The 15138-nt window shown below is 38.7% G+C and overlaps 1 protein-coding gene across 8 annotated transcripts in view; it reads right to left on the bottom strand.

Moving 5' to 3' along the window:
* WDR20 (WD repeat domain 20) overlaps positions 1-7992 on the bottom strand; it is a 99441-nt gene extending 91449 nt beyond the window's left edge. For 6 of the 8 annotated variants that reach the window (XR_011171491.1, XR_011171488.1, XR_011171489.1 and 3 more), the window contains exon 1: positions 7477-7796. Coding sequence is in view for 3 of the 8 variants with exons in the window: in XM_069103725.1 (XP_068959826.1) it covers positions 7477-7725 (249 nt within the window). In the remaining 5 variants the exon portion in view is untranslated. Of the gene's footprint in view, positions 1-7476; positions 7797-7857 lie in introns of those variants that run through there. The other 2 variants (XM_069103728.1, XM_069103729.1) reach the window with 2 other exon arrangements.
* Positions 7993-15138: the final 7146 nt, after the last annotated feature.

Raw genomic sequence — 15138 nt, 5'->3', positions numbered from 1 at the left:
GAGAGAGAGAGAGAGAGAGAGAGAGAGAGAGAGAGATCGATCCTAGGATGCTTAGCTAGGAAGCAAACAAGAGCAAATGATGCAACTTTGCTAAATGTATCAGCTAGTATTGTTTAGCACAGGAAAATGAAGACTATAATTCCACTCTAAATTTTATTATTGTGAAACTGATTTAGGAAATTGGTATTAATTCTTGTGTTTTGGTCAAAGCCTTAGGCAAGGGTAAGAACTTAGCAGATTTTGGGGAGGCTGGTGATAGCTTCCCACTTTATCATTTTCATGGAAATAAAAAGTTCAGATTGCTTGAAATGGAAAATAAGTGATGAGGTTAGGCTATTTTTCTGCAGTTTATAGTTCAATAAATTTAGTGACAGCTACTTGATATTTCTTGGAAAATACTTTCTCTTATTTTGTGCATTATTTGTTAGCATTGAGGGTATTGTCACATCTAATCATAATTTCTTGTCCTATCTATCTCTCCTTCTCTCTCACTCGTAAACCTCTTCATCCTCATTAACCTCCCCTTTTTCTCTCTCTACTCTTCACCCCTCACCCTTTCCTTTGTTCAGTCATGACCTTGTAGTTGACCAACCAGTTTAACTATGCACTTGTCATCTACCTATGACTGCCTTTTCAGTCAACAGTCAACAAACATTTATTAAGCCCTTATCATATATGAGGCAGTGGGCTCAAGAGACATGGGGGAGACAACATGTGAACACCTATGTTCATGCAAGGTAACATACTGGGCAAATTAGAGGTGATTTCAGAAGAAAGGTACTAGGGGTTTTATAAGGAACCAGGAAAGGATTTTTGCAAGAGTTGGATTTTTAGCTGAAATTTGAAGGAAGTCAAGAATTAGATTTGAGGAAGAAAAACATTCCAGGCATGGGGGACTGTCACTGAAAATACATAAAGTCAGGAGATAAACAGCAAATAGGTCAATGTTTACTGGATTATAGAATACAGGGAGGGCAGTAAAGTGTAAGAAGACTGGAAAGACTAGACAGAGTTAGGTTACAAAGGGATATAAAAGTCCTTTTTGTTCTTCCACCATCTCTTTCCCGGCAAACCTCAACCCTAGATCATCCCCACTATCCACTATTCTAGTTCCTATTCCTAAACAGAACAGAGGAAGTTCCATTGTTGGCATTGTGATGATTTATAAAATATGTGCTAGTTTTACTATCATACATTTAATGCACAAAATGGTCATTCAAAGTTTAATTGTTTTGGTCCAAGTATGTCACTGTTAGATTTACAAAAGATCACAAAGTTTATTAATACTTTTTCTAAAGCTTAAATCTTTTTTTAAGTAAATATGTATATTTAATTTCCCCCCCCCTTTTTATTACTCTGATTTTGACAAACATCAACAAACATGACCATTTCCATTTCCAAAGAAGAACAGGAAAAAAGGCCACTATGAATTGCTTTACAGACAGCCTGGCGGGTTTTTGGGATACTTTAAATTTAAATTTGAAGCTCCAACACTGTACTACTTGTCTATGTCCCTTTATCATGCTTCTTTTGCTCTCTTATTTTTAAAGTTTTTGCCTGAGTGAAGTATATCACAAAGGTGATATAAAAAATCTGAATATATGTAAGAAACTTATTTTATTCACAAATCTCACAAATCTAATGCTTAGAAATAAAAATTAAGCTAGAGAAATTTTCCCAAATCTAATATTTGCAAATGTGTACTGTTAGCTATTCATTTGAACATTAATCCGGTAGGCAATATAGTATGATAGGAAATAGTATACAAAATTAGTCTGAGACATGCTACTTGATTTACTTTTCATGAAATTCCATTATTTCATTTTCTCTCATTCTACAACTTTCAAGTTCAAACTCAATTTGCTATCTATCAATACTACAAAATGTAATTGTTTTAGGCACTTATCCAGTGTCATGTTCAGTCTTACTAGATACTTTTTTTTTGAAGTGGCATAACATAAATGAACATCAAAAAGCAAAAGTGCTGAGTACAATTTTGAAAAATTTAAAACATAGCTAATAAAAGAAAATATCTTTAATCAAAGTGGTTAATGTAATACTTATTCTGAAATAAAAAGCTACTTTAGAGCTCAATTCAACACAGTGAGAAAAGATGCAAGACCCTATCATTTGCTACAGTCTCTAGTTCTAGGGACCAATTTCCAAAAAATATGCTTTGCCTTTGGCCTAAACAAAATAATTTGAGGAATTCTCAATTTTCTTTTCAGTTATACCTATCATTAAATTTGCTTCTATCACATTACTTTTGTGTTTAAAATAACTCATTTAATTGTCAGGGTTTTTTTTGGGGGGGGGGCAAGGTTTGGTCTTTTTGGAGGGGGAAGGCAGGGCAACTGGGGTTAAACGACTTGCCCAAGGTCACACAGCTAATAAGTGTTAAGTGTCTGCAGCTGGATTTGAACTCAGGTCCTCCTGACTCCAGGGCCAGTGCTATATTCACTGCACCCCCTAACTGCCCCTAATTGTCAGTTTTTAATGTAAATACTTAATGTAAATGTAACTTACAGAAAAAAAATAAAAATCCATATAAAAGTCACATATATCTAAAATTAGTGACTGATTTTACCAATGAACAAGCATTTATTAAGTGTGTTCTATGTGATAGGTACTTTAGGACAGAAATGACAGATTCCCTGCTAAAGAGGAAGATGTAAAAAGATATACACAATAAATATAAGACAGTTGTGGAAATGCAGACACAAGCAGCTGGGGATGGATGAATAAAAGCTTTATGTAGAAGTGATGCCCATCACTTAACTGCAATTGCCCTACCTTCCCCTCTCCAAAAAGAAAAAAAAAAGTGATACCTGACCTGAAGGAAATGAAGGATTCCAAAAGGTCAATGTAATGGAGTGAATTCTAGGCATGGATGACAGTGCAATGTCAAGAAGATGGAAGATATAGGAAAATAGCAAGGAAGACAGTACAGCTGGTCTGGAGAATGAAGGAAGGGAAGAAAAAGGTAAGGCTGGAAAAGTAGGAAAGAGTCATGTTGTGCAGGGCTTTAACAATCAAATAGTGAAGTTTATAGATCTAACAGGTAAATGAGAGTCCCTAGAGTTTATTTAAATAGGAAAGAGCAACATGGTCAGACTTACTCATTAGAAAAATCACACTGGAGGTTATGTGTGAAGGACGAATTAGTGGATGGAGAGGCTTCAGGCAGGGAGACCAAATAATATTCTATTGAAGCAATAGAAGTTAGAGGTAATAAAGTCCTAGATTAGGATAATGGTTGTGTGAGTGGAGAACAGGGAAAAATATGAGATATTGTAATGACAAGATTTGGCAAGTGGATGGATATCGAAGTCAAAGATGAGCAGATGACTCCAAAGTTGCAAATCTGGGTGATATAAACATAGTGGTACTCTCAACAGTAATAGGAAAAGTTGATTTGGGGGCAAAGATGGTGAGTCCTGTTTTGAACACATTCAGTTTGAGATGCCTACAAGATAAACAACTGGAGATGTGTGAGTGGAGCTCAGGAGACAGACTAAGTCTGGATATACAGCTCTGGGAGTCATCTGCATTGAGATAATAATTGATCCATGGGTGTAAATAGACTGTCAAATAGTTATCAAAAGACTGTATAGAGAAAAGAGGTCCCAGGAAAGAGCCTTTGGAAAACATCCAGAGTTAGCATGCATAAAATGGATGGACCAAGGAAGAAGGATGAGTAAGAAGGACCACACACCTAGGAGAACTAGGAAAGAGCAGTGTCACAAAAATTCAGAGTATCTTCAGCACCTAGCACGGTATCTAGAACATAGAAGGCTGATCAACTGAAAGGAGAGAGTATTCAGAAGGAAATGGAAGTCAACAGTATCAAATGTGGATAGGTCAAGAAGGATGAGAAGAAGCCATTAACTTTAGTTATTAAGGGATCTTTGGTGACACCATAGACTAGTTTAAGTTGGGTAACGAAGTCAGCAACCAAGCTGAAAAGGGTTTAGGACAGGAGAGTAAGTGGAAGCACCAAAATGGCTTTTTCAAACAATGTGGCTGAGAAATAGAAGAGATGTAGTACAATAGCTAGAAGGAATGGCTGGATTTAGTGGAAGTTTTGTAAGGACTGGGAAAACCTGGGCATGTTTGTGGGCAGCAGGGAACTAGTAAGTAGGAAGAGATCAAAGAATTCCTATTCTAGACCTGTAAAATAAGAGCCTAAACAACCCCTTCTCGTCATGAAAATGATACCCTGAGTTCAGCTGTGTTTTAATATTTCATTCAATTACTAACACAAGGTTTGACTTGGTTTAAACATAAGGTTTTACATGGTCAGTTAATCATAAAAATGGGCCAAAGTAATTCTTTACAATATATCATATCCCAGTTTCTTACCACAAGAGTGGCAATATATCAACACCAAGATCTTCATAAATTGTTATTTATATTAGTCAATGTTTTAAGTGTTCTAAAAAACATGTTCTACAAATTTGTCTCTACTTGTTGAACTGAAAAATTGAAAATTCTAGATCTGAATAAATGCTGTTCAATTTAGATTCCTTACACCAGGGATGATTGCCCAAATAATTTGCACCATCAAAATTAGATTTTAAAACCATCATTATCACTTAATAGTAAAACAATGAAATTTCAATTTTCTGGTTTTTAAAGATATTCTTCACAGTATTTCAAATTTTTAAAAACCTGACAAAAAATAACTACTACTAGAATGAGAAGCAGATTGACACAGATAGAAGAAAGAGTAGTGTAATGCTAAATATGCTAGATTTGGAGTCAGGAGACTGGGATTCAAATCTTGCCTCAGATATTTACCAGTTATCTATGACCAGGGACAAGTCACTATAGATCGGAACACGTGTCCCCATCTGTAAAATAGGGATGTTATTTATACTTCATAATTCACAGGGTTGTTCTGAGGAAAGCACCTCAAAAACTTTGCAAAAAAAAAAAAGGACTGCACAAATGTGAATAATATTTAGAAACATGAAATAAGTTGCAAATTCAGACAAAAACAGAAATCTAAGTATTTTATGATAGATAAAAGAGAGATGACGTGTCCAACATTACAGGTATCCAAAGAAAGCTAAACATTAAAAGGAAATAGTGTAAATTAGCATCAAAGTATAAATATGATCTTGTAGGCAACAGATGGATTTGGGGAAGAGAATAAGCATTTATATAAAGCTTTACTATGTGTTAGGCATGGAGCTAAGTGCTTTATTTATTTATTTTTAACAAATATCTCATTAGATCCTCAGGACAATTCTGAAAGGCAGGTGCTATCATCAACCCCCTTTTTATAGTTCAGATAACTGAAGCAAATTTAACTGAAGTTATGTGACTCCTCCAGGATCACACAGCTAAGTGAGTTTCTGAGGCCCTAGTTGAACTTCCTGACTCTATTTACTGTGCCACCACCTGCTTCTATTTTTTGTAAATGCAACTTTTTTAAAAAAAAGTCATTTAGAAGAACTTTTCAGTGCAGTTTTGCAAATCTCTCTTTACTTTAGTATTATCATTTTGCAAGAAATGTTATCTCCCTTAATAAGAACTTTTATTACAAAGATAATTCTTGGGCATGGGCTCTGTTTCATAAAAAAGTAAACCAGGACTGACCAGATCAAGTTTCCTATGAGAAAGATTCAAAAAGAAAACTTGTGGAGCAAAAAAGGTAACAGAGTAATAAGCCGGTTCAATTGGTATCAGTTTAGGTTAAAGTTAAGGTTGGTTTTGGTGGGTGGTTGTTGTTGCGTTTTGTTTTTTTTATGTTTCATGTCTAAAAAATACATTTTATCAATTAAAACTTTGAAACTAATTGTTCAGGAAAACTGACCCTCAAAATACCAGTATCAAAATCAAGATGGCAGTTTCCTGTTTGACTATTATTCTTTATATTTGTAACTGTTTTCCATTTATTGTCTCTGAGGATTTCCCAGTATTTTACACTCATTAATTCATTATTTACAACACAGTCACAGCAACCAATCTTTTTTTTTTAAGGTAAAGGAGTGATAAGTGAATCAACTTGGCAAAGGTCACCCAACAAGTCAGTGGCAAACTTAGGAACAGGACCAGGGCTATGTTTTCTTACTTTTTCAACTTTAAAAGGAAAATAAAAATCAAGAGGCTTCTTTTCAATATTTTACATTACATTCTGACCACAATCAGAAACACTAGCAAAAACATTTTGGATAACTGCTTTAGAAACACACTCAAAATACCCACCACATGACCCTGCAATACTGAAATGAAAATACTGTACTGTACTTGTACATAATGTATTTATTCACAGAAAATTTCTATTCTTTCTTATTCATTTTGTGCATATTTAAGATACTAATAAAAATTAGCATCTATCATATTAGCCTGCTCATAAATCTTGCACAGATTATATGTAGAGTCCACTATTTTCTCTCTGCTAATACTAAATTCAAAGTTCTATTTCAAAAGGTCATGAAGTATATAGTAACATAAATGAAAGTTCTAACAAATTTTTTTAAAGAGAGAATATGCTTGAAGACGATTGCATGGTCGAAAAAGTTACTGTTTGCCATGAAAAGGAGATCAACTGAAATAGCTTTTTAGACCTTCATGATTTAGTCTGAACTGATCTGAAGATTAGTTCAAATACTATCACGCCGAAACCACAACACCAGTTAAAATAATGGAAAAGTAAGAGGACTCGGTCCCTTAGTTTAAAACTTAGTCTATCCACGTACTAGAAACAAGCAAGATACAATCTTTCGTGATCTTTATAAGGTAAAGATTCACTCCCATGCGTTCTATGGCTGGAGACAGCGACAGCTGCCCTTCCTTGAACGCTGGGAGATAGAAAGTGTTAACACCCGAGCCAAGGACTGACTCCTAGGAAGTGCGGCAGCAGGTGGATCGGCCCCTGGCCGAATCCCCACCCGCGTCCCGGCAGCTCCTCTCCGACCAGAGGGAGAATCGTGCGGCTTCCCAGAGCGGGTCCCACCTGACTTAGCCCCCTCCCCCAATCAGCCCTGGTCCCTGTCCTCTCGGCGGGGAGCCCCCCAGCTCTCAGTCGGGCTGAGGCAGTCGCAGCCCCCGCCCCCTCGCCCCTTTCCGAGGGACTCTGCAGGCCCGGCTCCATGCTTGTCACCCAACCTGACAGACCCAGGGAGGAGGAGGGTGGGGTGACGAGAGGCAGCCACCTGGGGGGGGTGGCCTCCCCGGACTGGTCGTCGGCTTCCTCTCCCCGAGTCAGACCCCAGACCCAACCACACACACACACACACACACACTCACACACTACACGCCCCCTCCATCTCCCTCCTTCCCCCAGCTCAGGCGCTGAGGTGAGAACTCTCAAGTGGAGTTACCGGCCCACTCCGAAGTGAAGCGGCCACCGCCTCCTCCCCGGATCGGGTCACGTCACCTGGTCCTGTCCCCTTCCCTGACTCCCGTCCCAATGTGGCTCCCCCTATCCCCACCCCCGGTGGGCCCTGGCGCCTTCCGGGTCGGTACCTTGCGGACCCCCTTGTAGATGTAGAAGTAGAGCTCCCGGCCCACATTGAAGCAGAGGCGGTCGCCGTTGCCAGACTGGTCGTTAAGGTTGACGAAGGAGACGCGTACGGGGTTGGACCCCTGCGAGTTGAAGGGCACCCGGTTGGGCCGACTGTATTCCGAATGCGGCAGCAGCTTGTAAAGACCTTCCCGGGTGGTGAACTGGGTCTTAATCTCGTTCATCTCCTTCCCTCCTCCCTCCGTCGCCATCTTGGAAAGCAGCGTTCATCCTGCCCCAAGTGCCCGGATCACACCCACTGCGCAGGCGCCGTCCCTAGCTTTCCCAGAGGCCACCCCCCAACCCCTTTCCTCCCTCCTCTTTCACCCCGCCTTCCTTCTCACCCTTCCACTCCGGTCTCTCCCAACCGAGTGCGGCGGCGACGGGAAGGAGGGAGGGCTTGTTTATAGCTTGTTTGCGCAGGCGCGACCACCTCCCGGGCTCAGCTAGATATCCGCTGGTAGTCCAAGGCTCAGTCGCGGACTCCGGCCCCTGTGTCTGGGTCCCCGAGAGCCGTTGCGACCGCCGCGGGCTAGGTGAGGGGCCCAGGAAGGCCGAGTCCTCAGTTGTAGGCCGTCCTAGGGTGTGAGAACCGCCGCTGTCGCCTCAGCGCGAGCCGGGCCGGGGGGGAGGGGGTAAGGGAGGCGGGGTCCCGTGGCGGCGAGGACGGAAGCCGTGAGGGGGCAGGAGCGAGGAAGGCGGCCTGAGCCCGGCCCTCGACTGTCGTGGAGGGGACCAGGGGCCCTTGGGGGCGTCTGGCCGCCGTCTAGGGAGGCGAGCTCCCTGGATTTGGAGTCGAGAACCCCGGGGTGCAGCTCCCGGACTACGTAGTACTTGGGTGACCTTGACGACCCTGTCACTTGTCAGTCTGGGTCAGGTGAGATGCTCTAAAGGAAAACACCTCGGAGACCTCTTGGCCCAAGACCCTTCGCTTAATTCCAAGCCTTTAAAACACTTTTTCCCCTTTGGACAGGACTTGCTCTGATTTTATTGCTGTAAAGAATTCCTGGTAAAGACACTCCCTCTACCACTATGTGAATTTTCAACTGTTCTGTAACTTATTAAATAGTCACCTGTGACACCGTCAGGTATGACCTGGCCAGGGTCAGAGAAGGACTTAAGCCCAGATCTTTTTTACCTTGTTTCATTTCTTGCTTTTCTATATGCCCGGCATACAGACGGCGCTTAATGATTGCTTGTTACTTGCTAATTGCCATTCAGCCTACAAATTCCATTAATCGAAGTGTCTGATAATAATAGCTGGCATTTATGTCGATCTTTAAGTTTTGCAAAGTGATTTATATATATTATCTCATTTTATCCTTACAACCCTGGGAGGTAGGGTGCCATCATTATCCCCATTTCACAGATGGGGAAACTGAAGCAGACAGAGATTGTGACCTGCTTAAGGTCACTCAGCTAGTAAGTGTTTGAGGCAGGATTTGGACTGAGGTTTTCCTGACTCCAGATCCAGGGCTCTAACCATTGCACAATCTAGTTTCCTCAAATCTTCCTCTAGCACAGGGTTTTTTTTTGTTGTTGTTGTTGTTTTTGTGTGATAGTCCCCTTTGGCGGCTTGATGACATTTATGGATCCCTTCTCAGAATTTTTTTTAGTACACAAAATACAATAATGAAGGAAATCAATTATATTGAAATAGTTACCAAAACAATTTTTTTAAAGAAAAAATGGGTCTGAGAGAGGGAAATGACAATCCTGTCATGTGTTGGTCAGATACCTGGAATATGGTGTGATAAGTATTGTTTGTGATAATTATTTGGACACTATATTTGAAGAAAAGACATTGAAATTGAAAAGCCTGCTCTTATTTTGAAATGGCCAAGTAAAATGGGAAGGGAACTGCAAGTTGTGTCAGAGAAGTAATGGTTGGACCAATTAAGGATATGTAGACTGGAGACAGTTTTTTGGCTATGATAGATGGCTGTCTTCATATTTAAAGGGGAAGAGCTGGCATTTGGGAAATTACTCAGTGCTTTCTTTAAATCACCCCAAACTGCTCCCCAAAACAAAGGCCCACTTTTTAAACAAACATTTTGGCTGTGAGACATGAAATATCATTCTGAAGAATTAAAGTTGAAGGTCACCTAAAGGGAAATGGTGACATTCTTGGTGGTCATAAGTAGGGTACATATTACTACTGAAAACTAGCATAAATTTTATCGGAGAAATGTATAAGCATGAAAGGGTGTGGAAAGATCACCTAGCAAGAGCAAAGAATGTAGGGGGAAATATTCTGCCTACCTCCCAACTTCATTGGTCGAACTTGTTGTAAAGGATTTTGTTGTGAATCATTCAGTTGACAATTTTGCCTTCTACCTGAAAGTTGATTTCACTTATTAACACATTAGAGAGAGATTTTTTTTTTTTAAATGAACTGGATGCTCAATTCCTGAAGGCTTTATTTTTACACTGGGTTAATAAGTATTTGCTTGAATTAAATAAACCTCTAAATAAACTTTTAGTTTGTGTAATACTTATTCAGCATTAGTAAAGAGAGAGACTTTTATTTGTAGAGAAATGTATGTAACTGTAACCATAAATGTCAATAAAATGTAAAAAGTGATTTCTGTTATAAAAACAGTGATAGTGAATGGAAAGCAGGCTTTGGAGTCCTAAAGATCTGGGTTCAGTTTTGATATATGTTGACTTTGTGACCCTAGACAAGTTGCTACATTGTTTCCCTGCTGTCTTTCCCATTAGATTGTGAGCTTCTTGAGAGCAGGAACTATCTTTTACCTTTCTTCAAATCTCCAGCACTTCAAACAGTACTTGGCACAAAGTAAGTTTTAAATAAGTGCTTGGTAACTTGGACTTAACTTCTCAGCACCCCAGGCAACTAAACCAATCAGCTGCCAAGTATCTATAGTCAATCAGTAAGCATTTATTAAATGCCTACTCTTCCAGGACTGAGGTGGATGCTGGGGATCCACAAAGACATAAATGAAATCGTTCTTATTCTTAAAGAGCTTACATTTTTTTGCATTTTGGAGGGTAATTGGGGTTAAGTAACTTGCCCAAGGTCACATGGCTAGTTTTTTTTATGTATGTGTGTGTTAAGTGTTGGAGGCCAGATCCGAACTCAGGTCCTCCTGACTCCAGGGCAGGCTCTCTACTCGCTGCGCCACCTAGCCACCCCAGGTTACATTTTCTGAAGGGAGATAAGGCATTCATATAATATATACAAAATAAATACCAGGCAATTGTGAAGAAAAAGCACCAGTGAGGAAGGCCTCATTTGATGGTATTTGAGCTGATCTATTCTAAGAGGAAGAGGTGAACAGGGAGTGCATTCCAGGAATGCAGGTGGGGAGCAGCCTATGCAAAAGTACAGAGTCAGAACCTGGAATGTTGTATTTGGGCAAAAGAGCTCAAAGCAATGCCAATTTGGCTGGATTATAGGGTACACAGAGCTCCCCTTCATATGCATATTAATGTATAATAAGGCTGGAAAGGTAGATTGGAGTCAGGTTGTGAATCGTTTTAAACACCAAACAGAGCAATTTATTTTTTATCTTAGGAGCAGTAGGAAGCCACTAGAGTTCATCGAGTAAGGAAGTAACATAGTCATACCTTACTTCAGTAATGTCATTTTAGCAGTTGTGTGAAGGAACAGGGAGACCAATTTAAAATGCAATAGTCCAAGTGAGAGGTGGTGAGGCCCTGAACTAGGGTGGTTGCGGAGTAGAAAGAAGGGGATGAATGGGAGGTGTGGAGATAAGACACTGGATATGTGGGGTAAGGAAGAGTGAGGAGGCAGAGATGACTCAAAGGTTGCAAATGCTTGTGACTAGAAGTATAGTGGTACATTCAAAAGAAAGAGAAGTTTGAAAGAGTGGGTTTTGTTGGGGGAGGAGAGAATGCCTTTTATTTTGGATATATTGAATTTGAGAGGCCTGTAGGATATCCACTTGGAAAAATACACAAAAACCTATTGATGATGAAGATCTGGAGTTCAGGAGACTGTAGCTGGATATATACACCTAGAAATCATCTGTGTAGACACAGCAGTTGAACCACTGGGAGATGATGAGTTCTTGGAGATTATAGATTGAGAAATGAAGAAAGCCCAGTACAGTCTTGGAATATACCCAGAGTTAAGGGACTGAGAAAATGATGATCCAGCAGAAAATGAAAAGTAGTAGTCCGATAAGAGGAGAACCGAGAGAGTAGTGTTACAAAAATAGAGAGGAAAGAGTATGTATGAGGAGGGAATGGTCAGCATTGTCACATACAGCAGACAGGTCCAGAAGGATAACATTTAAGAAAAGGCCACATGCTCTGTTGATTAAGAAATCACTGGTAACTTTAGATGGAGCAGTTTCAGTTGAATAGTTTTTGGAGTTTTTTTCCCTTAAGAGAGAACATTATATACCTATTTTATTTATAAGTAAGATTTGATTACAAGTAGTCGTTTCGGCATTTGCAAATACAGCCCTTTAGTCATTTAAATTTTTAAAAATTATTTTAGGGGCAGCCAGGTGGCTCAGCGAGTAAGAGTGCCGGCTCCAGTGTTGGGACGACCTGGAGATCGAATCCCGGGCTCAGACTCTCAGCACCACACCCAGAAATAGCTGGCCGTGTAACCTTGAGCAAGTTACTTAACCCTGATTGCTTAAAAAAAAAATTATTTTATAGTGTTATTAACATTTTATTTTAGCTAGTTTTCTTGGGTTTTGTTACTGAGCAGTTATGAAAGATTCAAGTAGTGTAGATTGGAAGAAAATGCCAATAGTTGGAAAATATTTATTTGAAAAGCTAGTTTGAAGTGAAATGAGCAGAACTAGAACATTGTACACAGTAACAGCAATATTGTAAGTATGATGAATTGTAAAATATTTAGCTACTTTGATCAAGACAGTGCTTCAAGACAATTCCAAAAATCCCATAATAAAAAATATTATCCACCTCCAGAGAGAAAACTGATGAACTCTGAATACAGATTGAAACATACTTTTTTAAAACTTTATTTATTTTTCTTGGCTTTTTTGTGTGATTTCTTTTGCAACATGGCTAATAAGGAAATATGTTTTGCATGACTTCCCATGTATAATCAATATATTGTTTGCCTTATAGAAGGTGTTTCTTCATAGAGAGTTCCCTACACTGATGAAATCACGTCAAGATTTTTAAAATCCACTAATATATAAATTAATATCTGTGTTTCTTGGTAGCTGTGTTTTGGAATTAGTAAATTTCCAGAGTGAAGACAATTGGAAATAAATTCAGGTAGAATTCCCATTGAAGAAAATTGGTCTTTTATGATTAGATTCAGTGGACCTTGAAGAGCTTATGTACATATGGAGCATAGTTATAGTTATGGGGAAAATATAAAAGTAAAAAATAAATGACCTTTGCCCTCATGAGGCTTATAACTTGATAAGATGAATATGGTGACAATTGTAACGAAAAATGGAATGTCAATTCATAATTGTAGTACAAAGATAGTATTATGCTATGAATGCCTTCTCTCTATGATTTTGTGAACAAATATTGTAAAGTAAGTAATGTGATTTCTAAAAAGCCCAAAGCATAAACACCTTGACATAATCCAAAGTAAATAAGTGTCAGTAAAAATTGTAGTGATTGTATTTGCACAGTATTTGACCAATATCTTTTGGATATTATAAGAAAAACACTCAAGTAAAATCCTATTTGCAAAATCAAGGGATTGGAATAAATGATCTATAAGGTTCATTCCAGCTCCAAAATCCTCTGAATCAGATTTCCCAGGTTGCTGGAATTTTTTATTAATATGTTTTAGTTTTAGGGGAGGCTAGGTGGTGCAGTGAATCGGCCATCAGTCAGGAGGACCTGAGTTCAAATTCAGCCTTAGAACATTTAACACTAGCCATGTGACCTTGAGCAAGTCACTTAACCCCCATTGCCCTGCCCTCCCCCCTCCAAAAAGCCAAAAAAAAAAAAAAGTTTTAGTTTTAGAAAAAAGACATGACAACAAAATGAGTAAATTCTTGGTACTTACTATTTTAGAGTATGTTCTTGAATCACCATATCCAGCCCAATCACCTATGGCTACAGACATAATTTACACATTTTAAAATCTTGTTTTAATATGCTAAATTTGATAAATACCAACAAATATGAGCATTTCCCAATACAAAGAAAAACAGAAAAATAATTGCATACAACATTGCAAATCTCCACTTATAGCTGAACAATAAATTCAGCCTGTTAGTTCCAAAGCTGTCCTGTTTGTTTCCTTTTGAACCGTCTTCAGTTTGTGTCTGTATATTCTAAATGCTCTGTTGAATTTCTTATCCTCCTTTTCTTTTTCTTCTTTGTATTATTATCACTATGCCACCACTCCCCTTCTTTCTTCACTCCTAAAATAAAAAAGTCTCTCCCTTAAAATAACTAAGTATTGTTCAACAATACAAATCTTTACATTGGTCATGTCTAAAAAGGTATGTTTTACTCTGTTCAAGAGGTGAGAAGCATGTTTCATCTTTCATCTCTTGAGTTGTGATTAGTAGTTGCATTGATCAAAAGTCAAGTCATTCAAAGTTGTTTTTCTTTACAGTGTGTAGTCATGTAAATTGTTCTGACTTCTTAGTTCACTGTGTATCACTTCATACAGATCGTCCCACATTTCTATGGATTTGTCCTTTTTATCAATTCTTATGACACAGTAGTATTCTATCATATTACTATACTATAGTTTGTTCCATTCCCCAGTTAATGGGCACCTTGTTGGTTTCCATTTCTTAGATACAGAAAATAGTGCTGCTATTAATATTTTTGTACATATGGATCCTTTCCCTTTTTCTTGTATCTCTTTGGAGTATAACCCATTGGTTATACCATTGGGTCAAAGGGTATAAAGTTGAGTGACTAAGGGGGTTCCAAATTCCTTTCCAGAATGATTATACTGATTCCTGTTCTAACAACAGTGCATTTGCATGACTCTGTGTACATTCCAGCAATTGTCATTTTTCTTTTTCTGTCACTTTTGCAATTTGATGGATGTGAAGTGGACAGTCTGTAGACTTTCACAATGATAATTCATATTTACAGTGATGATCATGAGATACTGATATTTGAATCATGCAAAAAGGATTCAGTTGTATTCATAATATTTTTACTAGTTCAGGAAGCTGTAGTAATAAAATAATTTTTCAAAAACAAAAAATGACAAAGGATTCTCTGATTAACCTTCATTTAACTAGAAATTCAATTATTCAGAACCCTCAGAAGGGATTTATAGTACTAAAGCCCTGCATCATTTCCCTGTAAACCTGTGAAATCTCATATACTTGGTTCAATTCAATAAACATTTTATTCAAAGTGCATACAATTTGCCAGATACTGTGCTAAGCTCTGAAGATACAAATAGTAAGACAATCCTTGCCCTCAAGGATATTACAGTCTAATGGGGGAAGACAACATACAAGAAGACAATAGGAAACTGGAAAAGGGGAGGTGATACAAGGGGGTACTTGGCATAGGGGCATGATGTTCCCTGGAGTCCAAACTAAGGAGAATTGTTAATGAAAGTAGAGTGTTAACTATAAAGTTCAGAACTCAGTCCTCTATAAAGGAATGCTTTGAAGGGCGTTTAATGTTCTGTCCTTTAGCCCTCCAATCCT

Source organism: Petaurus breviceps, unplaced genomic scaffold (genome assembly GCF_028583685.1).
Source record: "Petaurus breviceps papuanus isolate PSGF00001 unplaced genomic scaffold, PetGlider_PUasm1.0 64, whole genome shotgun sequence".
NCBI classification, from domain to species: domain Eukaryota; kingdom Metazoa; phylum Chordata; class Mammalia; order Diprotodontia; family Petauridae; genus Petaurus; species Petaurus breviceps.
This window is presented reverse-complemented; position numbering and strand designations above follow the sequence as displayed.